This window comes from Herpailurus yagouaroundi, unplaced genomic scaffold, assembly GCF_014898765.1.
Source record: "Herpailurus yagouaroundi ecotype Mexico unplaced genomic scaffold, PumYag 188, whole genome shotgun sequence".
Taxonomy (NCBI): domain Eukaryota; kingdom Metazoa; phylum Chordata; class Mammalia; order Carnivora; family Felidae; genus Herpailurus; species Herpailurus yagouaroundi.
The window spans coordinates 30763425-30788225 of NW_024412419.1; the positions used below are offsets into that span (position 1 = coordinate 30763425).

The 24801-nt window shown below is 40.2% G+C and overlaps 1 protein-coding gene and 1 long non-coding RNA gene across 3 annotated transcripts; one reads left to right on the plus strand and one right to left on the minus strand.

Moving 5' to 3' along the window:
• The first annotated feature begins 27 nt into the window (after nt 1-27).
• On the plus strand, nt 28-24267 carry NDUFAF7 (NADH:ubiquinone oxidoreductase complex assembly factor 7). 2 transcript variants are annotated; one of them, XM_040496519.1, is made up of 10 exons: nt 28-161; nt 453-613; nt 13923-14003; nt 15006-15116; nt 17921-18134; nt 18974-19032; nt 19939-20049; nt 22461-22604; nt 23012-23185; nt 23915-24214. In XM_040496519.1, the coding sequence occupies exons 1-10, from the start codon at nt 107-109 to the stop codon at nt 24125-24127; spliced, it is 1323 nt and encodes a 440-aa protein (XP_040352453.1). In that variant the 5' UTR covers nt 28-106; the 3' UTR covers nt 24128-24214. The 2 variants fall into 2 exon arrangements, with proteins under 2 accessions (XP_040352453.1, XP_040352454.1); XM_040496520.1 differs by lacking the exon at nt 453-613 and having other exon boundaries at nt 59-161; nt 23915-24267.
• LOC121044350 (uncharacterized) lies at nt 12618-13989 on the minus strand. The gene is made up of 2 exons (XR_005797257.1): nt 13881-13989; nt 12618-12958 (listed from the first exon to the last, which is right to left on the minus strand). It is a non-coding gene; the product is annotated as an uncharacterized LOC121044350 (long non-coding RNA).
• Nucleotides 24268-24801: the final 534 nt, after the last annotated feature.

Below are 24801 nucleotides of genomic sequence, written 5' to 3' on the forward strand. Positions count from 1 at the left end.
CCTTTCGTTTGCCTCAGTGACGTACTTCCTGCAGGGGCGGGCCCTCTCCCGGAAATGGCTTTACTCCACACCCCGGGACTGCGCGCTGCAGCCTGCGAAGTTCGGCATGAGAGTCCTTGCGAGGGTAGGCGTGCGGCCGCTGTGCTCCGCGGCTCGCGCGGGTAAGCGTTCGCCTCGCCAGAGCCCCGGTTGCGGTAGAGACTGTCTGGGGTGCCTTCCTCAATTGGGCGCTTCTGGGGTGCAGGACGCCTCTTGGGGGTTTTGAGGTGCAGACGAGTCCAGCCTCAGACCCCAAATGGCTGGTCGCGGGCACTGTGCGTTCCTGCCGGCGCCTGGTGGGCTTGCTTCGTGCGAGGTTAAGAGTTAACGCAGCTGCTTCGGAAGCACTCAGGCTGCTTGCACTTGCAAAGAAATTAAGATTTTTTCATGGTCCCGTTTAACTTTTTTCGCAGTCATTCCCTGGTTTTGGAGAGGGAAATACTTCAGTTCCGGGAGAGAGCCGGCAGAAAACCAGGTGACACCAATGCTGCGGCATCTTATGTACAAAATCAAAGCAACTGGCCCCATCACTGTGGCTGAGTACATGAAGGAGGTCTTGACCAACCCCGCCAAGGTACCAGTCGGGGAGCCCGAGGACCAGGCCCTGCTCTAGTGGCCTTGAGGTGTGAGCCAGGAGGGGTGTGCACAGGGAAGCCCCAAGTCCAGGCAGCGGTGGTGCCTTCTGCAGGGGAAGAGCCACTCCCACAGACCTGGAGATGGAGAATTAGTGTCAGGTGGTTAGGGATGGATCAAGTCAGTGGCAGTGCCATAAAGAAGAGAGAACGAATTCCAAAGCTGTTCAGGAGGCAATGTAACCCACTGAATTTAGGAAATGAGGATGTCTTTCCTACCTGGGCTGATTGATGGTAGCTGGTGGTATCATTTCTCTGGGAGAAGGGAATGTAGAAGGAGAAAGAGCAGTAGCCTCTTTAAGAGGGAGGGAAAGGACAGAATTCAATCCAATATATGAACCTGAAGTGCAGACAGGACTTAAGTGGAAATCTACAATAGGCATCTGGAATTATGAATTTAGTCCTGGAGCTTTGTCTGTGTTGGGATGGCATTAGCAGGCATTGGAAGCATATTCTGGGTTTCCTTTTTGGGAATGGAAGGTCTAGGTCTTTACGCTTCAAGGATTAAGCACTGCCCCTGCTCTCTGTCCTGGATTTCCTTCTCTGCTCAACAAAGCCACTTGGTGAAAGCTGGGGTCCTTTTGGTTTAGAATGTATTACCTGTTGATGGGTCGAAATATGAAATCTGGACTTCTGGGGTTTGTTTGGCCTATTGCTGTTGGATGTGGTGAAGGCAGGGGTCCTTTCATACCTGTACGCAGTGCTACCACATACCAACAGTTCACATAGGGAGAAACTTTAGAACAAACATCTGTGTGTTAGAGTGAGGGTTAATTCATCATTGATTCAGGCTCCAAAAGGGCCAGGCACTATCTCAGGCACTGGGAATACTGCAGTGGACAGTGGAACATGGCACTTATGTTCTAGTGAGGAAATGATCTATAAATAAGGAAACAAGATAATTATAAATTGTTGCAAGTGCTTCTGAAGGCAAGGAAAAGAAGGAAAAAAAAAAAAAACTTCAACAGGTTGGTGGGGTTGAAAATAAGTAGTGCAGTGGGAGTAGGGGTTGTAAAAGTTCCCTTGGTAGGTAGGTGGCCAGGAAAGGCTAGATGGTTGAGATGGGCCAGCCTGGCAAAGAACTGGGAGTGAGTCCCCGATGGAGGAAGGGGAAGTACAAAGTTTTAGAGCTGGCAAATGTCTTGGCATTCACAGAGAAAAAAAAGGCACCAGTATGGCTGGTGGGTGGTGACTGGGTGTGGCAGGTAATGGTGAGGAAAGTAGATGAGTTTGAGGGAGGAGCCAGTTCATTCAAGGCTTTCCTGGAATTTAGACTTTTGTGTTAGTGCAAGGGGAGAACATTAGGAGGTGCATTTGATGCACATTGGTGATGACATCCAGGCGGAGACAGCAAGTGAGCAGCTGGCTGTAAGGGTCTAGAGTTCTTGAGAAAGATTGGATATGCATATATTAATTTGTTCACCAGCGTATGGATGGTGTTAAAATCCAAGGAATCTGAAAGAATATATTTAGAGAACCGAAGGTTACCCCGGATTAAGCCTTGAGGAAACTCTTTGAATTTAGAGTAGAGGCTTTTTTTTTTTAAATCAGCCTTAATTTTTATTTAAAATTTGTTAAACCTTTTTTTTTAATTGGAGCATAGTTGATACAATGTCCCAGTAGTTTCAGGTGTACAACATGGTGATTTCGATGACTGTACCTTATACTATGCTCACCACAAACGTAGCTACCATTTGAAAGTAGAGTTTCTTAACCTAGGGATCCTTGAATAGAAACGGGGCTGTGACCTTGGATGGGAATAAAAATTACACCATTTGCATTAGCTTCTTTTTTTCCCCCATTTTTACTGAGAAATTATTGATGCACATCACTGTATAAGCTTAAGGGGTACAGCATGATGGCTTGATGTGCACATGTTGTGACATTACCACAGTGAATTCAGTTAATATCCACCTTATGTAGATACATTAAGAAGAAAGGAAACAAAAAGGGAGAAAAATTTTTTTCTTGTAATGAGAACTCTTAGGATTTACTTTTTTTTTAATTTAATCTTTTGTTTTTTAAAATTTACATCTAAACTAGTTAGCATATAGTGAAACAATGATTTCAGTAGATTCCTTAGTGCTCCTTACCCATTTAGCCCATCCCCCCTCCCACAACCCCTCCAGCAACCCTCAGTTTGTTCTCCATATTTATGAGTCTCTTCTGTTTTGTACCCCTCCCTATCTTAAATTATTTTTGTTTCCCTTCCCTTATGTTCATCTGTTTTGTCTCTTAAAGTCCTCATGTGAGTGAGGTCCTATGATTTTTGTCTTTCTCTGACTAATTTCACTTAGCATAGTACCCTCCAGTTCCATCCACGTAGTTGTAAATGGCAAGATTTCATTTATTGCTTGCTAATACTACATTGAATACATAAACCACATCTTTTTTTTTTCTTTTTTCTTTTTCTTTTTTTTTTTTTTTTTTACCACATCTTCTTTATCCATTCATCCTTTGATGGACATTTGGGCTCTTTCCATACTTTGGCTATTGTTGATAGTGCTGCTATAAACATGAGGTTGCATGTGTCCCTTTGAAACAGCACACCTGTATCCTGTGGATAAATGCCTAGGAGTGCAATTGCTGGGTCGTGGGTAGTTCTATTTTTAGTTTTTTGAGGAACCTCCATACTGTTTTCCAGAGTGGCAGCACCAGCTTGCATTGCCACCAACAATGCAAAAGAGATCCTCTTTCTCCACATCCTCGCCAACATCTGTTGTTGCCTGAGTTGTTAATGTTATCCATTCTGACAGGTGTAAGGTGGTATCTCATTGTGGTTTTGATTTGTATTTCCCTGATGATGAGTGATATTGAGCATTTTTTCATGTGTTGGTTGGCCATCTGGATATCTTCCTTGGAGAAGCGTCTTTTCATGTCTTTTGCCCATTTCTTCACTGGCTTATTTGTTTCTTGGATGTTGAGTTTGATATAGATTGTAGAAAACTTTGTAGATTTTCGATACTAACCCTTTATCTGATATGTCATTTGCAAATATCTTCTCCCATTCTGTCAGTTGCCTTTCAGTTTTGCTGATTGTTTCCTTTGCTGTGCAGAAGCCTTTTATTTTGATGAGGTCCCAGTAGTTCATTTTTGCTTTTGTTTCCCTTGCCTCTGGCGACGTGTTGAGTAAGAAGTTGCTGTGGGCAAGATCAAAGAGGTTTTTGCCTGCTTTCTCCTTGAGGATCTTGATGGCTTCCTGTCTTACATTGAGGTCTTTCATCCGCTTTGAGTTTATTTTTGTGTATGGTGTAAGAAAGTGGTCCATGTTCATTCTTCTGCATGTCGCTGTCCGGTTTTCCCAGCACCACTTGCTGAAGAGACTGTCTTTATTCCATTGGATATTCTTTCCTGCTTTGTCAAAGATTAGTTACCCATACGTTTGTGGGTCCATGTCTGGGTTCTCTATTCTGTTCCATTGATCCGAGTGTCTGTTCTTGTGCCAGTACCATACTGTCTTGATGATTACAGCTTTGTAGTATAGCTTGAAGTCTGGGATTGTGATGCTTCCTGCTTTGGTTTTCTTTTTCAAGATTGCTTTGGCTATTCGGGGTCTTTTCTGGTTCCATACAAATTTTAGGATTGTTTGCCCTAGCTCTGTGAAGAATGCTGGTGTTGTTTTGATAGGGATTGCATTGAATATGTAGATTGCTTTGCATAGTATCGACATTTTAACAATATTTGTTCTTCCTATCCAGGAGCATGGAATCTTTTTACATTTCTTTGTGTCTTCTTCAATTTGTTTCATAAGGTTTCTATAGTTTTCACCTCTTTGGTGAGATTTATTCCTAGGTATTTTGTGGTTTTTTTGTGCAACTGTAAATGGGATTGATTCCTTGATTTTCTGTCGCTTCATTGTTGGTGTATAGGAATGCAGCCGATTTCTGTGCATTGATTTTATATCCTGCAACTTTGCTGAATTCATGAATCAGTTCTAGCAGTTTTCTGGTGGAATCTTTTGGGTTTTCCATATAGACTATCATGCCATCTGCGAAGAGGAAGACCTCTTCCTGGCTGATCTGGATGCCTTTTATTTCTTTGTGTTGTCTGATTGCAGAGGCTAAGACTTCCAATACTATGTTGAACAACACTGGTGAGAGTGGATATCCCTGTTTTGTTCCTGAGCTTGGGGGGAAAGCTCTCAGTTTTTCCCCATTTTGAGGATGATATTAGCATTGGGTCGTTCATATATGGCTTTTATGATCTTGAGATATGATCCTTCTATCCCTACTTTCTTGATGGTTTTTATCAAGAAAAGATGCTGTGTTTTGTCAAATGCTTTCTCTGCATCTATTGAGAGGATCATATGGTTCTTATCCTTTCTTTTATTGATGTGATGAATCATGTTGTTTTGTGGATATTAAACCAGCTCTGCATCCCAGGTATAAATCCCACTTGGTTGTAGTGAATAATTTTTTTAACGTATTGTTGGATCCGGTTGGCTAATATCTTGTTGAGGATTTTTGCATCCATATTCATCAGGGAAATTGGTCTATAGTTCTCCTTTTTAGTGGGGTCTCTTTCTGGTTTTGGAATCAAGGTAATGCGGCATCATAGGAAGAGTTGGGAAGTTTTCCTTCCATTTCTTTTTGGAAAAGCTTCAAGAGAATAGGTGTTAACTCTTCCTTAAATGTTTGGTAGAATTCCCCTGGAAAGTCATCTGGCCCTGGACTCTTGTTTTTTGACAGATTTTTGATTACTAATTCGATTTCCTTACTGGTTAAAGGTCTGTTCAAATCTATTTCTTCCTGTTTCAGTTTTGGTAGTGTATATGTTTCTAGGAATTTGTCCATTTCTTCCAGATTACCCATTTGATTGGCCTATAATTGCTCATAATATTCTCTTATTATTGTTTTTATTTCTGTTGTGTTGATTGTGATCTCTCCTTTTTCATTCTTGATTTTATGTATTTGGGTCCTTTTTCTCCTTGATCAGACTGGCTAGTGGTTTATCAATTTTGTTAATTCTTTCCAAGAAATTTGTTAATCAAATTTTGTTAATTCTGGTTTCATTGTTCTACTGTCTTTTTGGTTTCGATAGCATTAATTTCGGCTCTAATTTTTATTATTTCTTGTCTTCTGCTGGTTTGGGGTTTTATTTGCTGTTCTTTTTCCAGCTCCTTAAGCTGTAAGGTAAGGTTGTGTATCTGAGATCTTTCTTCCTTCTTTAGGAAGGCCTGGATTGCTATATACTTTCCTCCTATGACCGCCTTTGCTGCGGCCCAGAGGTTTTGGGTTGTGGCTATCATTTTCATTGACATCCATATACTTTTTAATTTCCTCTTTAACTGTTTAGTTAGCCCATTCATTCTTTAGTAGGATGTTCTTCAGTCTCCAAGTATTTGTTACCTTTCCAAATTTTTTCTTGTGGTTGATTCTGAGTTTCATAGCATTGTGGTCTGAAAATATGCACGGTATGATCTTGATCTTTTTGTACTTACTTAGGGCTGATTTGTATCCCAGTATATGGTCTATTCTGGAGAACATTCCATGTACACTGGAGAAGAATGTATATTCTACTGCTTTAGGATGAAATGTTCAGAATATATCTGTTAAGTCCATCTGGTCCAATGTGTCATTCAAAGCCATTGTTTCCTTGATGATTTAAAAAAAAAATTTTTTTTAACATTTATTCATTTTTGGGAGACAGAGACAGAGCATGAGCGGGGAAGGGGCAGAAAGAGAGGGAGACACAGAATCCGAAGCAGGCTCCAGGCTCTGAGCTGTCAGCACAGAGCCCGATACGGGGCTCAAACTCATGAACTGCGAGATCATGACCTGAGCTGAAGTCAGACACTCAACCGACTGAGCCACCCAGGCACCCCTCCTTGTTGATTTTTTGATTGGATGATCTGTCCAATGTTGTGAGTGGGGTGCTGAAGTCTCCTACTATTATGGTATTACTATCAATGAGTTTCTTTATGTTTGTGATTAATTGATTTATATATTTGGGTGCTTCCACATTTGGCACATAACTGTTTACAATTGTTAGGTCTTCTTGCTCTGTAGACCCCTTGATTATGATATAATGCCCTTCTGCATCTCTTGATACAGTCTTTATTTTAAAGTCTAGCTTGTCTGATATAAGTATGGCTACTCTGGCTTTCTTCTGTTGACCATTAGCATGGTAGATGGTTCTCCATACCCTTATTTTCAATCTGTAGGTGTCTTTAGGTCTAAAGTGGGTCTCTTGTAAACAGCATATAGATGGGTCTTGTTTTCTTATCCATTCTGTTACCCTATGTATTTTGATTGGAGCATTGAGTCCATTGACATTTAGAGTGAGTACTGAAAGATATGAATTTATTGCCATTTTGATGCTTGTAGAGTTGGAGTTTCTGGTGGTGTTCTGTGGTCCTTTGTAATCTTTTGTTGTTTTTGGTGTGTGTGTGTGTGTGTGTGTGTGTGTGTGTGTGTGTGTGTGTGTGTTTTCATCTTTTCTCCCCTCAGAAAGTCCCCCTTAAAATTTCTTGCAGGGATGGTTTAATGGTCACAAACTCTTTTAATTTTTGTTTGTCTGGGAAACTTTTTATCTCTCTATTTTGAATGACAGCCTTGCTGGATAAAGAATTCTTGGCTGCATATTTTTCTGATTCAGCACATTGAATATATCCCGCCACTCCTTTCTGGCCTGCCAAGTTTCTGTGGATTGGTCTGCTGCAAACCTGATCTGTCTTCCCTTGTATGTTAGGGACTTTTTTTCCCTTGCTGCCTTCATGATTCTCTCCTTCCCTGAGTATTTTGTGAATTTGACTATTTGACTATTTGACTTATTGATGGTCGGTTTTTGTTGAATCTAATGGGAGTCCTCTGTGCTTTCTGGATTTTGATGTCTGTGTCTTTCCCCAGGTTAGGAAAGTTTTCCACTATTATTTGCTCACATAACCCTTCTACCCCTGTTTCTCTCTCTTCCTTTTCTGGGACCCCTATGATTCTGATGTTGTTCCTTTTTAATGAGTCACTGATTTCTCTAATTCTTAAATCATGCTCTTTTGCCTTAATCTCCCTCTTTTTTTCTGCTTCGTATTCTCTATAAGTTTGACCTCTATATCACTGATTCTCTGTTCTGCCTTGTCCATCCTTGCCGCTGCTGCATCTATCCATGATTGCGGCTCAGTTAAAGCTTTTTTAATTTCATTCTGGCTATTTTTTACTTCATTTATATCTACAGAAAGGGATTCTAATCTGTTTTCGACTCCAGCTAGTATTCTTATTATCATGATTCTAAATTCTGGTTCAGACATCTTGCTTGTATCTGTGTTGGTTGAATCCCTGGCTGTTGTTTCTTCGTGCTCTTTCTTTTGGGGTGAATTCCTTTGTTTTGTCATTTTGAAGGGAGAAAAGGAATTAATGAGGTAGAAAAATTGAAATTAAAAAAATTAAAATTAAAAAAATAGTAAAGTTAAACATTAAAAACACACACATACACACAAATCAAATAGATAATGCTAGATCCTAGGTGTGTTTTGGTCTGGGTGTTGAAAGTGGTTTGACAGATTAGAGAAAAAAAAAGGGGGGGGGGAAGGAAATCGTTTGAGAATTTGAAAAAATGAATACACTGAAGTAGACTAAAATGAGATGATGGGGGTAAAATAGAATTTGAAATAATATGCACAAAAATCAAGAATATAGTAGAAAAAATATTTTTAATAAAAGTTAAAAATAAATATGAATTTTTTCATTTTCTGTATTTAAGAAAAAAGAAAAGAAATGAAAAAGAAAAAATAAAATCGTTTGAAAATTTGAAAAAGTGAATACGCTGTAGTAGACTAAAATAAAATGGTGGAAGTAAAATAGAATTTGAAAAAATTTACATAAAAGCCAAAAATATAGTAGCAAAAATTAAATAAGAATATTTTTAATAGAAATTGAGAGTAAAAATGAAGTTTTTCTGCATTCAAGAAAAAGAAAAGAAATGGAAAAGAGAAAAAGAAAGAAAAAAAGATTGTATGAAAATTTGAAAGATTGTATGAATACACTGAAGTAGACTAGAATGATGGAAGTAAAATACAATTTGAAAAAATTTACACAAAAGTAAAAAATATAGTAATAAAAATAAAAGATATTTTTAATAAGAATTGAAAATAAAAATGAGTTTTTTCTTTTTCTGTATTCAAGAAAAGAATTGTAAAAGAGAAAAAGAAAAAAAAGAAAGAAAAGTGAATAGATGAACCTGCTAACAGATTGAAGTAGGACCGAAATTGTTTCATTTTTTCCCCTAGAAGTCAGTCTATGTAGCTCTTTATAGTCCGTAAATTAAGCCGATGGTGAGACTTGTGTTCTTAAAGAGCAAGGTTGGCCCAGTTGGGTGGGGCTCAGTGTAACAGCTCTGCTCTCCACTAGATGGCGCTGCTAGCCTATTGGGGTGGATTGTTGCGGCACTTGCAGGTGCATATGCGCATGCACGGGAGTGGAGAAAATGGTGCCTTGCGACTACCCAGTCTGTTCTCCCGGATCAGCAATCGCACACCCATCCTCTGTCTTCAGCTCTTGTCCACTCTCCGCTTTTTCACTCTCCATGATCAGGCCCCAGGCAGTACCTCTCTCCCAAGTTTTGTCTCAGATGCGGCTGTTTTCCCTGGCCCCTTACTTCTGAAGGACTGTGGCTTTGACCCATTGTGCCCCTCTGCACGATGGTCTCACTGAGCGATAGCCAAATGAGCAGTGGCCGAACGTCATCTGCACCCAGGAACGCCCGCTGTATCCTGCTGTTGCCGATGTCCTGAGGCTGCAGCCAGGTGCAAGCCTGTCCCAGAAAATGGTCGCAAGACAGTGTAGCAGCAGCATTTCAGGGATTATGGAAAATCACAACACACATCTGGCACCAGGCCTCACTCTCAATGGCCTTGCCCCAGCACCAGCGAATGTGGCTGCCTTCTGGGGTCTACTGGGACCAGGTGGCTTCAACAGTCTCTACCAAATGTCCTTTCATCAGTGGAACCACTTTTCCCTGTGTGGCCCAAGAACCTCCCAGACCCCACTCTGTTCCTGGGGATTCGCCCTTCCCACCGGAGCACCGCCAGGTATTGAGCGGCTGAGTTGCAGCCTTTGTGCTCCCCTTGTTTACAGTCTTAATGGAATTTAAACCCTCTCCTTTCTCCCTTTTTAATTTAGTCCCTGTGGCTGTTTCCAATTTTCCACTTTGTCCTCTAGCTGCTTTTAGATACTTTTAGATACTTTTCCCGTATCCGTGCCCCCCCCCCCCGCCTCCGGTCTCCATCCTCTCTCCACCCGCAAAAGTGGTTCCCTACCTTCCACGGCTTCTCGCTTCCCAAGTTCAGCTCTCCACGCCGTGTGCCTGCTGAATTCTGTGGTTCAGGCTGTGCAGATTGTTGTGTTAATCCAATCAGTTTTCTAGGTGTGTAGAATGGTTTAGTGTTGGTCTGGCTGTATTTCGTGGACACGAGACATGCAAAAAGCTTCCATGCACTTCCGCCATCTTGCCTCCTCCCCTCTCTTTAACATTTCTTGTCAGGCCAGTTTGGTAATGATGATCTCCTTTATCTTGTTTTGGAAATTCTTTGTCTCTCCTTCTATTCTGAATTTTAATCTTGCATGGTAGAGTATTCTTGGTTGTAGGTCTTTTCTTTTCAGTGCTTTTAATATAGCACTCCTTTGTTCCCTGTAAAGTTTCTGCTGAAAAATCAGCTCATAGCCTTATGAGGTTTCCCTTGTATGTTACAGTTTTCTCTTGCTTCTTTAAAAAAAAATTTTTTTTTTAAATGTTTGTTTAGTTTTAAGAGAGAATGAGCTGGGTAGGAGCAGAGAGAGGGAGACACAGAATCCAAAGCAGACTTCAGGCTCTGAAGTGTCAGCACAGAGCCCAATACGGGGCTCAAAGTCATGAAATGCAAGATCGTGACCTGAGCCAAAGTCGAATGGTTAACTGACTGAGCCACCCAGGGGCCCCTCTTGCTGCTTTGAAGACTGTCTCTATCGGGGCACCTGGGTGGCTCAGTCGGTTAAGCGTCTGACTTCAGCTTAGGTCATGATCTCATGGTTCATGGGTTCAAGCCCCACGTTGGGCTCTGTGCTGACAGCTTGGAGCCTGGAGCCTGCTCCGGATTCTGCACCTCCTTCTCTCTCTGTTCCTTCCCTGCTCTCACTCTGTCTCTCTCTCTCTCTCAAAAATAAAGAAAGATTTAAAAAAAATGAAAAAAGAAAAGACTGTCTTTATCATTACTTTATGCGGTTTTAATTATTATGTGTCTTGTTGTGTACCTCCCTGGTTTGTTTTGTTAGGTGTTCTGTGTGCTTCCTGGATGTCTGCTTTCTTCCTCAGATTAGGGAAGTTTTCAACTATTATTTCTTGAAATAAGATTTTCGCCAACCTCTCTCTCTCATCCTTCTGGGATTCCTAATAATGTGAATGCTATTATGCCTGAAGATGTTGCAGAATTCCTTTAACTTATTCTCATTTAAAAAAAAATTTTTTTTAAAGGTTTATTTATTTTGAAAGAGAGAGAGACAGAGCACAAGCAGGGGAGGGGCAGAGAGAGAGAGAGGGAGACACAGAATCTAAACAGGCTTCAGACTCTGAGCTGTCAGCACAGAGCCCGATGTGGGGCTTAAACCTATGAGCTGTGAGATCATGACCTGAACCTAAGTTGTATGCTCAACCAACTGAACCACCTAGGCACCCCTAAATTCTTTTTCTTTTTGGTCTTCAGTTTGTTTGCTTTTCATTACCCAGTTGGATTACTAATCTGTCCTGCATCCTCTAATCTGCTGTTGAGTCCCTCTAGGATATTTTTCATTTTAGTTATTATATTCTTCAGCTCTGACTGGTTCTTTTTGAATATTTTCTATCTTCTTGTGAAGTTCTCACTGCATTCATTCACTCTTAAGTCTGAGTTTCTTTATGGCCATTACTTTGAACTCTTTATTATTAGGGTTATTGCTTATCTGAGTTTCATTTAGCTGTTTTTTCTGTGATTTTGCTTTGTTCTTTCATTTGGGACATAGTCCTCTGTCCCCTCATTTTGTTTCACTCTCTGTGTTTGTATATATGTATTTGTTAAACCAGCTACATCTTTTGGTCTTGAAAGTAGTGGCCTTGTGTAAAACAGGTCTTCTGGTACCTTATGTGCGGTCTCCCCTGGTCACCAGAACCAGATGCTCCAAGGATATCCCTTGTGTGGCTGCATGTGCCCTCCTGTTTATATACCACAGTTTCTTTATCCATTCATCCATTGATGGACACAGGCTGTTGCCATGTCTTGCCTGTTATAGACAATGCTGCTGCGAACATGGAGGTGCAGGTCTCTTTTCGAGGTAGTGTTTTCATTTTCTTTGGATATATTCTAGAAGTGGAATTGCTGAATCATATGGTATTCTATTTTAAAGTTTTTGAGGATCTTCCATACTGTTTTCCATGGTGGCTGTACCATTTTACAGTCCCACCAACAGTGCACAAGGGTTCCCTTTTCTCCACATCCACACCAACATTTGTCATCTCTTGTGGTTTTGATGGTGACCTAACATGAGGTGGTATCTCGTGGGTTTAATTTGCATTTACCTCCTTAGCTTCTGAAAGTTAGCATTTCTCTCATTATGAACAGAGGAGACATCCTGTGGCATCAGTAATACCTGTGACTTTAACATTAGTGGAAATCACTGATGTTGTCATACCCAACAGAGTGATCGTAGGTATCTCACAATACCATTGTGCTCATCCGTATTTCAAAACTTTGTTACTTATTGGACCTTAAGTTTGGCTTTATTAACATACCTCTAAAGCTGCATATATATTATTATATCATCAGTTTAGTTTTTAAATATTGGATAAGTATTTTTCTTTTTTTTTTTTTAACCCTATGTGTTTTAAAGTCTTGCATTTAAAAACATTGTATGAAGGGATCCATAGCCTTCATTAGGCTACCAGAGTGGTTTGTAATGCACCACAAAAACATCCCTGCAATCTTCACTTATGAAGAGAGAGGCTAGAGGGGGAGATGCTGTATGAAGTGAAAAGTTGTTTTCTGTTTGTTTTTTTTTAAGTTGAGAGTGACTCAAATATATTTCTGCTGCTGAGAGAGGGAAGTTAAAGCTATAAGAGAAGGGGATGATAACAAGATCCTGGCCTATGAGGGCTGTGTGAGGAGAGGCAGTGGTCCAGAGCACAGGTGGTGGGATTAGGTTTGGGTAAGAGCAGAAGGTGAAGGCATTTCATCCTTTGAGTTCCGAGGAACGAATGGGAGCAGGTGGAGGCCAGTTGGGGTCAGGAAGCTGAGTCAGTCCTATTTTGTAACATTCGTTACTTCCTGTGTAGACCGGAGCCCAGGTCACCTGCAAAGAGTAAGATGGTGAAAGAAGGGGCTTGAGGAGCATAGAGGAATTTTTAACAGAATTCTTGAGTATTTCTTGAAGTTTAGACAGTATTCTGAAACTTGGAATAGTATGGTAAATAAGATAGTTCTCTATCCCGAATAACTGTGTTTCTTGGTGAGGAACACAGATACATAAATAAATAAGCACATAAAAGGAAGCACTGCATTTAGTCTGAAGTTGGAGGGCTGGAGGAGGAGGTCAGGGAAGGTGACATTTGAGCAGATATTCACTTTTATTGAGTGTAAGATTGCCAGGGAGAAACAGGCAGGGAGAAAGGAGAGCATCTGCAGTGGCATGGATTTGTGGACAAAGAGGGCTAATTAAAAAAAAAACAACAACTGGGGCGCCTGGGTGGCGCAGTCGGTTAAGCGTCCGACTTCAGCCAGGTCACGATCTTGCGGTCCGTGAGTTCGAGCCCCGCGTCAGGCTCTGGGCTGATGGCTCAGAGCCTGGAGCCTGTTTCCGATTCTGTGTCTCCCTGTCTCTCTGCCCCTCCCCCGTTCATGCTCTGTCTCTCTCTGTCCCAAAAATAAATAAATGTTGAAAAAAAAAATTAAAAACAACAACAACAACAACAACAACAACAACAAAACTTTTCTTGGAAATATAAACACAGTAAGCAGGATCTTACTGTGTTGGGTGTTGGGAGCAGGGAGGGGCTGGCGGGTGTGGAGATGGATGTGGTGTGGCTTCTGCCTTGATGGTCAAGGAGGGGTCATGTTGGGATAGTATAGTTCTGCAATGTGATTGGTACTGTGTAAAGTTTAAATCAAGTCACAGTGCTTATTGTGTTTATTTAGAAGACGGAACTTTCTCACCAAATGATTATGTCATTGTATACATTATGTAAGATTCTGGAGGGGTGTTTTACAAAACTTACTTGAAAGTTAATCCATTTTCTCCACTTTCTCTTTTTACTCAGGGATATTACGTGTATCATGACATGCTAGGAGAAAAAGGAGATTTCATTACTTCACCGGAAATAAGTCAGATCTTTGGGGAGGTAATCGTCAATTTCAACTATAAAAGAAGCTAATATCTGGGCGCCTAGGTGGCTCAGTTGGTTAAGTGTCTGACTCTTGATTTTGGCTCAGGTTATGATCTAACAGTTCATGAGCTCGAGCCCTGCGTTGGGCTGTGTGCTAAAGGTGCAAAAAAAGCCTGCTTGGGATTCTCTGTCCCTCTGTCTTTGCACACCTCTCTCTCTCTCTCTCTCTCTCTCTCAAAACAAACATTAATTAAAAAAGCTAGTATCACAAACACTTGAGAGCAGATCAGGTTGTATTCTTCTGTAGTAAGTAGTCTTTTACACCTTTGCTTTTGTGATTCATCAAAAGTTCTAATTTTTAATCATTTATATGCTGGAGGAATACAGAATAATAGAGAAAAGAGAGAGAGAAAAGTGAAGGGAGAAAAGTTGCAAAACCCTGAGGAGTTCGTGGGGCGAGATGTGGTCTCAGGCCCCACCCTGCCGTGGTTGTACCGTAGTTCCAGTGGAAACCCCCCTCACAAATTTTCAATTCTCCTCAGGAATTCCAGTTCATTGATTTCCACATAAAAACCCCCGATGAATTTAGAAATAGAAAGTAGTACACAAGAGGAAGTGGAATCCAGGTATTAAAAATGGTAATTGTGCCTAAAAAGCCATGTAATCGTATCAGTCATATGAATGTAAAGAAATGGCATCATCTTATTTCATATGTCTGTCTGCTGTCCCAACAGCAGCACCTTTCTGGAAGTGCTAGCCTCTTCCTTGTGTCAGGGGACCTCTTACAGTGGGGCTGCCTTTTAATGGTGCTCTGTTACTAGGCTTCCTAAGTGGTGTCTTTTGTAATGCCGCCTCCATGAGGCTTCTGGGTGTGCATACATATATGTACATAGTAAATGACATACATGTGGTCATTGGCAAATATTTTGCTTTCTGGCATAAAATGCATATTTCCTTGGAGTTTTATATACTTTTACGCTATAATATTTCAGTATAGTTTTTTTTTCCTTGTCCCAGCTGCTAGGTATATGGTTCATTAGTGAATGGATGGCCACTGGAAGAAATGCAGCTTTCCAACTGGTGGAACTGGGCCCAGGCAGGGGTACCCTCTTGGGAGATATTTTGAGGGTAAGTAATAAAAGGAACGTCTTCAGAGTCTCGTGTACTTGCCTGAACCTTTGTTCTTTTGATTTGTTTGCAAACTTCATTGACTTCAGTGGCTTTTGGTCCTCCCTCCTTACCTCCTCTTTCTCCGCTAAAATACAATGTCAGAATGATATAATGAATCATTACTTATTGTTGTCTGTTTGTAATCTAAAAAGTGAGGGTAGAGGAGAATGTGAAAGGGAAAAGTTTAAAACCTTTAGAAGACATCATGGGAGAATATATTTGTCTTCTAGGTGGGAAAAGAATTTGTGAATTATATAAAGGTAGAAGCCGTAAAGGTAAAGGTGAATAGAGGGATAATTTCAACTACATTAAATTTAAGAAGTTATTGTTCTTTAAAGAAATTAGGAATTTTTTATTCTTCAAAGACACTGTAGGGGCGCCTGGGTGGCTCAGTTGGTTTAGCGTCCGACTTCAGCTCAGGTCATGATCTCATGGTCTGTGAGTTCCAGCCCCGCGTCAGGTTCTGTGCTGACAGCTCAGAGCCTGGAGCCCTCTTTGTCTGCCCCTCGCCCGCTCATGCTCTGGTTCTCTCTCAAAAATAAACAAGCATTAAAAAAAATTTTCAAAAGACACATAAAGAGAGTGATAAGACAAGCTGCAAAATGGGAGGAGTTCTTTGCAACACATAAAGAACTGGTAGTTAGCATACATGAAGAATTCCTTTCAATCATTAAGAAGGTGACAGATAACTCAGTAGAAAAGTCAGGCTAAAGATGTGAACAGGCCCTTCATGAAAGAGGAAGTCCTCATGGGCAGTAAAAACAAAAAGATGCTCAGACTGATTGGTAGTCAAGGAAATGAAAGTTAAAATCAGAGTGAGATACCACTGTGTCCGCAAGATTAGCACATTTGGCATCACCAAGGGTTGTTGAAGATGGAGAGATGGGGAGCAATGGGGACTCGCAGACACTGTTTGTAAGAGTGTAATTTGGGGTAAGCACTTTGAGAAGTGCTTATTGGGCATCGTCTGCTAACGTCACAGTAACATACTGTATGAGCCAGCAGCACTTTTACTGCTAGACGTGTGCCCTACAGGAGCTAGTGCAGATGTGTACCAGGAAACATGGTCAAGAAGACAGCAGCATTGTTTAGAAGAGCAAAAAAAATGGAAACAACCCAAATGCCTATCAATGGGAAAATAGATCATTAAATTGTGGTACAGTCAGACACACAGTGGAACATCAAGGATTGTGAAACTGCATGAAATCACAGCAGAATGCACAACACTCAGATGGACCTCAGAGTCTCGTGAGTGAAAATAACAATTTGTAAAAGAATCCGGATCATATGATTGTATCTATATAAAATCCCCAAATGTCAACATTCAACAATTTGTGTTTGGTGATACAAATGCAATTAGGAACATTTATAAAGAAAAAGCAGGAAATGATGGTGGTGGCATCTGAGGGTGAGGGAGGACACGTTTTCGAAGGGAAGGGTCGTGTCACTTAACCAAAGATGCGGTATCTTTCCATGTATTGTTGTTTCTAGCACTCTACCTAATGTTTTGTAAAAACACTAAAGAGGAGGAATATTGTTTATAGTACATGATAAGTAATTGTGTTTGTTAAACTTTTGTAGTTACACTGTTTTGGAATCCATTAGGCTTTTAAAAACAAAAACACATATTCAGTATACATTTGAATGTCTTGATGCAGTATGATTTTTGCTTGAAATTTGGAATCAAAGGATTTTAAAAAACGTATAACATCTGACAGATAATCCTGATTATATCATATTTGGGGGTAAAAGAAATGAACCACTGTTTTAGGTTTCCAGTGTTCTATTTTATCGCTTTAAATTGGCAAAGTCATTTGAATACAAAATACTTAATAAGGTTCTCAAATAATATTGTCTTGTTTCAGGTACAATAAAAATCAAGCCCACAGCTCTTAAAATGCATACAGGATGCTTCTTTAGATCAAGTCCTAAGAACTTTAAAAAGCTAAAGAATTTAAAAGAATGTTAAGAAAATGGACAAAGACATAATTACGGACTTGTTTTCATTTTTTGATCATAATTTCTGAAGGATTTTTCTCTTGGGAAGTTTTCCATTTGTAGTTTCATTTCCAAACGAAATTTGGAAAAATTGTCTTATTATTAGCCTATACCTGCTTATTCAGATCTCAAAAATAGGAGGCAAATCAGCAGTGAAAATTACATTCAAATGAAAAATACTATTGGCGTACTTTATGCCTTGGCATTGAATTTTTAGCATTGAGATAATGATAAAATATCAGTGTACTCCTTTTTTCTTCATGTTTACAACAGTTATAAATGTGTGTGGCTAAAAAAAATTAAAAATTGAAAGAACTGCGAAGTTAAACTGTCAAGTTTTTAGTGCCCTTCGAATTTGATTTCCTGAGAACACAGTTGAAACATCTCAAAGATGAGATTATTTCATAGACATAGCAGCTTCATAAAATCAGGGGGATATATACATTTCATGTTTTTGTTCTCTCTTTAGACTCCCTAGTCTGATTATTTACTGGATGCTGAATCGTTAATGTTTGTTTGTTAGTCTTAATTCTAATTTTTCTCATTAGGAAACCAAATTGTGCATTGTTCGTCTTTCATGTAGACTGTAATAACTGATAGCTTATGAATCTCACGGACTGCTGAAGAGTGGCTTGTGTGAAGTTCCTCTGAAACCAAATTTTACTTCTGTGACATGAGCAAAGTGTTAAGGGAAATGGTTAGAAAACCTAAAATCTACTCAACACATTGTATTTTGCCATTTTTTTCTTTCTTTTTGTATTTAGGTGTTCAGTCAGCTGGGATCTGTGCTGAAAAACTGTGACATTTCAATACATCTGGTAGAGGTGAGCGAAAAACTGAGTGAGATTCAAGCATTAACACTGACTGAAGAGAAGGTCCCTCTAGAGCGAAATCCTGGATCCCCCGCGTATATGAAAGGTGTTACTAAATCTGGGATTCCAATTTCCTGGTACCGAGATCTGCAAGATGTTCCAAAAGGTAATTGGTTTACACTGCGTGATGAGCTAATTTTGATTACCATCCATCCCAGCGATGATAGGCGACTACAAACGTGTAGAACACTATAGTACGTTGACACGATGCCACCAGGACCCTTACTCATAGGGAATAGCAAATTTGTTTCTAGAAAGTAGCATTGTATTAAAAAAATAACATGCCTAATAATAAGGAGAAATGCCTTTCATATGGTTTTGCACAAAAATGTAGATAGATCCCTATTGTACCTTTAAGTTTTTCCTGACCCCTAAGATAGCACTGTCGCTGAGGCAGTCCAAGGCGGTGGGGACTGATGGAAGCAGAGTTAGGTGGTTTGAGTTTAACTGTCTCATCTTTTGAACATCCTTGCTTACCTTCAGAGAGGTGGGAAAATCCCTGCACTCGGCAGGGACCATCCACTATGTTGATGGACCTCTGCTCCCACCTAAAGTGGTGGTCTGACCTTGGCAAGCCACCTTGGCGAGTCCTGGGCTCAGCTGTCTCAGATGATTTTAGGAAGTTCAAAGCCTCTTTTAGCTAACAAATTGGGGTTCTAATTTCTTTCATGCCCTGTGATGAATAAAGGGTTAAATTGATAATTGGGATGTTTTGGCCGTCGGGTCCGGGTAGGTGGAAAATGAGGACGGTAGTAATTGGTCTTGAGCGTGTTCTCAGAGTAGGCGAAGCAGTGCCTGAGGTGGATGATCTCTGGTAGCGATGGTTGTGGAGGCCACCTCAGGTTCCTACTCGATCCGCTAGGCGCTTTCTTTTGTTGATGTTCAAAAGAACGATTAGATGTTGCCTTAATGCTGAAACTATTTTTTCCTTCTGTTTTTAAATAGGGTACAGCTTTTATCTTGCGCATGAATTTTTTGATGTTCTTCCTGTGCATAAGTTTCAGGTATTGACGGGATAAAGTCATATTTATAATTGAATAACAAAGGGGCTTATGTTGGAAGAATAAACGTGAATGGTATTTGATTACTGTTAAAGTTAAGTCTGTTTGGAATTCTGATGAATATAAATAATTGAAAAGCAAAAGTAAAAGGTTAAGTAGAATCTTAATTGTCTTAGGATAACGATTAAGAATATTTATTTCCCATAAGAGACTCTTAAACACAGAGAACAAATGGAGGGTTGCTGGAGGGGAGGTGGGGGGGATGGGTTAAATCGGGGATGGGCAGTAAGGAGGGCACGTTTTGGGATGAGCACTGGGTGTCATAGGTAAGAGATGAATCACTGGAATCTCCTGAAGTCAAGATTACACTGTATGTTAACTAATTTGAATTTCAATAAAAAAGCTTATTTTTCCAAGGACAAAGATATGTGAGAATATAACATGGTAAATGGCTTTATTACAAGGAAGGATTACGTTTTAGCCAATAGTTTTGATATCCAAAGATTAAAATTTTTCCTTATTGAAACTGAAGTGAGCAGACTTAAGATTTGGTGGTAATGTATGCGTCCTGGTAATTTTTAAGGCTAAGAGCATGCATTGATTTGTTAGCAAAAGCTTTTGATTAGTCCTTCAGAGTCTGTTTTCCATGTTAGGGGGCACTTTCCATGCTGCTTAGTTTATCTTCAGCTCCATCACTTATCTAACCACTACTAGTAGTTTTCATCTGTCCGTCTTACTGTTTGAAGGAATTGAAGTAATGCCTTCAAGTGATTTTAAGTGGTAAAATCCTTTGTAAATGTTAGTCATCTATCTTGTATATGGCAGGAGAAAATTAATAGTTATTTTTGGGAGGCAGTTTTGAGGAAAAAACTTGTAAGAATTAGTTTTTATGTGTTATTTTGTGTTTAGAAAACTCCGCAAGGATGGCGAGAAGTATTCATCGATATTGATCCCCAAGCTTCTGATAAACTGCGGTTTGTTTTGGCGCCTTGTGTCACCCCAGCGGAAGTCTTCATACAAGTAGGAATACCACGCGAATCCTCATAGTCTTGTTTTCTGAGTTACTGCTTTACAGGGGCCAGGAGAGATTTGCTCTTAACATATGCGGTGCATTTTATGAGTGGGAAGTGCAGAGGCTATCGAGTCAGGAGCCTGGGGTAAAATCCTTTCTTGGGTGCGTGACCTTAACGTAACAGGGAAGTTAGTAAGCACTTACTCTGCAAGTTCTTCACCTTCTCCCTTCACTCACTTCCCTACCACACGGTGATAGTATTGCCTACCTGATGGTACAGTAATGCAACAACTGTTTAATGGGTACTTTGTATATGTGACTCTGTATTTTCTCATTTAATTCTCAAACGATTATGTAGGCTTCATCCTACACTGCCAAAATGGTTCATGTGCTGCTGCTGCTTTTGCCCTCAAGGAGTAATCACAAGAGCCATTCTTGTGTTTAGGGTTCAAAAAACCCTATACTTGTGAGGAATGTTTAGGTTTTGGATTGCATGTTGTAAAAAGGTCTACTTTTTGGGCCATAACTAAGTACTTTTTCCTCAGAAGTTACTTGTTTCAAAATCACAGGAGCTTTTAAACATGAACCTATCAATTATTATTATTTTTTTTTTTTCCAGAGCATAATTAAATTCAAATAGCAACCTGAGTGCTTGGGGGCATTTCTGTTTTTTCATATTCTAGCTTCCCAGTTTTACCTGAGTGAGAAGCAAATTCATAGCTACCAAGAGCTAACCCCCTGCTCCTGGGAGATACAATTGTTTTCAGTTCTTAACTTGAGTGAGTGGTACTCACGAGAGAGGGAGCGATGACTTTCCCTCTCATTTGAATGGGGCAAATGGTGACAGAATCTGCCATCATGAAGAGTGGTCGAAGATGGTAGGTATGTCACCACAGCACCCCGAGGTGTCAGTTTATGCCTGAAGTGGCTAATCTCATGGGGTTACAGTTCAACCACAGTAATGTATTTTATAAAGCTGGGGGATGGGGCACCTGGGTGGCTCAGTTGGTTAAGTGTCCAACTTCAGTTCAGGTCATGATCTTGCACTTCATGAGTTCAAGCCCCGCGTTGGGTTCTGTGCTGACAGCTCAGAGCCTGGAGCCTGCTTCCGATTCTGTGTCTCCCTCTCTCTCTGCCCCTCCCCGACTCGTGCATTGGCGTGTGTTCTCTCTCTCTCTCTCTCTCTCTCTCAAAAATAAACATTAAAAAAATAATAATAAAGCTGGGGGCTAAGTGCTTTATTGTTTAAGCCTCACGATAAGCCTTGTGTGTACATGATGAGGAAGCACTCTGCAAGTTGAAGTAACTTGTTTCTAGTAAGCAGTATGAAGAGCAGAGACTCAATTGCTAAGTGTGTGTGACTCCATACCTGTTAGCTCTGTGCCATTAGAGGCAAGATCAGGCCAGGTCAGTACTTCATTTTTTTTTTTTTAATATTTATTTATTTTTGGGAGACAGAGTACAAGCAGGGGAGGGGCAGAGGCAGAGGGAGAGGGAGACACAGAATCCGAAGCAGGCTCCAGGCTCTGAGCTGTCAGCACAGAGCCCGACATGGGGCTTAAACCCAAGAAGTGCAGGATCATGACGTGGGCCTGACTGAGCCACCCAGGCACCCCAAAACTTCATTTTTAAGAGTATATTAGGAAGGAGCAAAAGTTAATACAGGTTTTCATAATAAAGACCAACGCTTTTTCCCATTTTCTCAGGAGTTAGTGTAATGTCATATATACTAGTCAAGTTGACAAGTTCTAATACTGTCATTTCACTTTTTAGACTAATGGGCACTAAAATAAATAAACATCAAAAGAATCATCTAGACTATTAGGCACTTATTAAGGACCCTTAGTAAATAGTTGAGTATCTTGGGAAATTACGGCCTCAGGTACAAGGTCATGAGCTGAGGTTTCTAGACAGAGGGCATATCATTGGAGTATCTTTTGCCCTAAAAGAAGGTATCAAAACATACTTACTTGCTAGGGTCTATCTTGTTATATTGGATTTATATCATTTGTTCTTTCAGCACAAATTTTAGAGCATCTGTTATTTGCCAGGCACTATTCTAGGCAGACAAAAATTCCTTTCCCATGCATTCAGCCCAGGGGAATATATTTATATGAATTACGAGCATAATATCACCATAAATAAAACTATAATGAACCAGCCATCTAGGGGTTTGGGAGGCATATGCCTTTTTATAAGAGGGATTAAAATTAAAATATCTTTGTAAACTTAGTGGACGGCATCAAAGCACTAGGGAGTTCCATATAATAAAGAGGACGTCATGTGGAAAGTTGAGTGTGGACAACATAATGCGTATTGAGGAGGAGTGTATTGTAACCAAGAAATGCTCATTATAGAAAAACCCCAAGGAAACCGTTCTTTTCAGTGATGCATTTTGATGCAGCTGTTCCTTTACCAGAGTGATGAAATGAGGGATCACGTGGAAGTGTGTCCTGAAGCTGGTGTAATTATTCAGGAACTTTCTCAACGCATTGCGCTGACCGGAGGGGCTGCGCTGATTGCCGATTATGGTCATGATGGGACTAAGACAGACACCTTCAGAGTACGTATAATTCAGCAAGATGACTTCTCAAAAGTTAATTGGCGTGCTCTATTAAGTTTTTAGGTTTGAAACTCATTGAAGATCTTTATCTTTGGCTTCTACAGTGGCTAGCATTGTAATATCACATTATTTTGTCATGAATATTCATTTATAGTATTATAATTCCTTCTCTATTCCATCACTGTGGGCAGCATCTTCAGGCACTCCAGGCGGCACTTTATATTGGGTTTTCCACATAGCATCTCATTTGAAGAAAGGGTGCTGTTTTAAGAGTTTGGAAACCACTGATTCAGGCTACGTTTTTCTTTTTAACAGCTGTTATGTAAAATGTACTAAAATGATAGCATTTCCTTAATCTTGATAACCACAAAAGGACAAAAATTCGTCATTTTAAAATTATTTTCAAGGGATTTTGTGGCCATAAGCTTCATGATGTCCTTATCGCCCCGGGAACTGCAGACCTAACAGCTGATGTGGACTTCAGTTATTTGCGCAGAATGGCAGAGGGAAAAGTAGCTTCTCTGGGTCCAATAAAACAACAGACGTTTTTAAAAAACATGGGCATTGATGTCCGGCTGAAGGTAATGATTTATTTCACTATCTTAAATATTTCAATTTTGTAGTATTTCTAATGTTACACTATGTGTTAACTAACTGGGATTCAAATAAAAACTTGAAACAAAAAATTTTGTAGTATTTCAAAAAAACCTTTAAAATAATAAGTACGTCTGGCCTCAGCGCTCCTATTGTTAGCCAGATGCTTGGTATTGCTATTGTAGGGTATGGTGGAACCAGATCGCCTGTTGTGGCGGGGGAGCCTTGTAAGTTCCTGTGTTTCTGTGTGAGGTAGATTTAAGACTTCCAAATGGTGTTCGTGTTTGTTAAGAAAACTTGACTGTGTTTATCAGTAGATCAAACCACCTGGGAATATTTGCTAAACCTACAAATCCACAGGTTTGGGTCTTGGCAACCTACATTCCTCCCGCCCCCCAGTAATTTTTATTTTTTATTTTATTATGAGAGAGAGTAGCGGGAGAGGGAGAGAAAATCCTAGGCTCCATGCTCAGTGTAGAGTCTGACACGGGACTCGAACTCATGACCTGAGCCAAAATCGAAAGTTGGACGATTGACTAAGCCACCCCGGCGCCCCAGCAACCTGGGCTTTTAGTGAGCACCCCATGACTCTTGAGGCAGGTGATCAGAAATCCCATCTTAAGTAGTGCTTTACTGAGTGGCTAACAGTCATGAGTGTTGCTGCATGTAACTAGGAATCCTTCTGGTTATTTCTTCTAAGAAGTTTTTCCTTTCAGGTTCTTGCAGACAAATCAGATGAGCCATCCAGGCAGCAGTTACTTCAGGGGTATGATATGTTGATGAATCCTAAGAAGATGGGAGAAAGATTTCACTTTTTTGCCTTGCTACCTCATCAGAGACTTCATGGTGGAAGCCATCCAATGAATGCGTGTCAGTCAAAACCTTCTCCGTCACCTGTAGCTGGGTTTGGTGAACTTGCCTGGAGGTGATATCTCAATGTGGACGTTTTACCCCTAAGTCTGCCTAAGAAAGCAAAATAAAGGGAACCCATTCACATATATCACAGGTAAAATCCATATCGCAGTATTTTATGTCTCACAGCCAATAAAAATAGCCCATTTTATATACAGTACAACTAAACATTGATCTTTTAAGGTTGTGTGTGGCTTTGGGCACAATTGTGTGCTTTCAGCTTAATGAAACAAGTTACCATGAAACAGAGTATCCTTAATTTTTTTAAAGTTTATTTTGTGGAAGAGAGCGTACATGTGAACATACTGGGGAGGGGCAGAGAGGATCCCAAGCGGCCTTCATGCCATCAGTGCAGACAGAGCCTGATGCAGGGCTCGATCCCACAACTGTGAGATCGTGATCTGAGCTGTATCAAGAGTTGGACACTTAACCAACTGAGCCACTCAGGCACCTTGAAATGAATATCCTTTAATTAATAAGGCGAGTTGCTGTATTTTTATTTTAAAAAGTAAACATGAACACTGATTGGTTTAGTAAAAACTGGAAATCTAAGTGGCCTTTCACAGGGGATGGGTTAAATAGAACTATCCATAAAGTATTTTTAAAAAAAGAGGTAGAGTAGTATGTCCTTACCTCTAAGAAGGTAGTAAATGAAAAATGTGGTCAAGTAAAAATGTTTTATAGTTATGAT

Bases quoted from the DNA above. Each gene is read 5' to 3' on its own strand.
- NDUFAF7 (XM_040496519.1), top strand. From the start codon at position 107: ATGAGAGTCCTTGCGAGGGTAGGCGTGCGGCCGCTGTGCTCCGCGGCT. The intron at 19,033-19,938 runs GTATTGACGGGA...TTTTGTGTTTAG, and splicing joins TTCCTGTGCATAAGTTTCAG to AAAACTCCGCAAGGATGGCG. The intron at 23,186-23,914 runs GTAATGATTTAT...TTTTCCTTTCAG, and splicing joins GCATTGATGTCCGGCTGAAG to GTTCTTGCAGACAAATCAGA.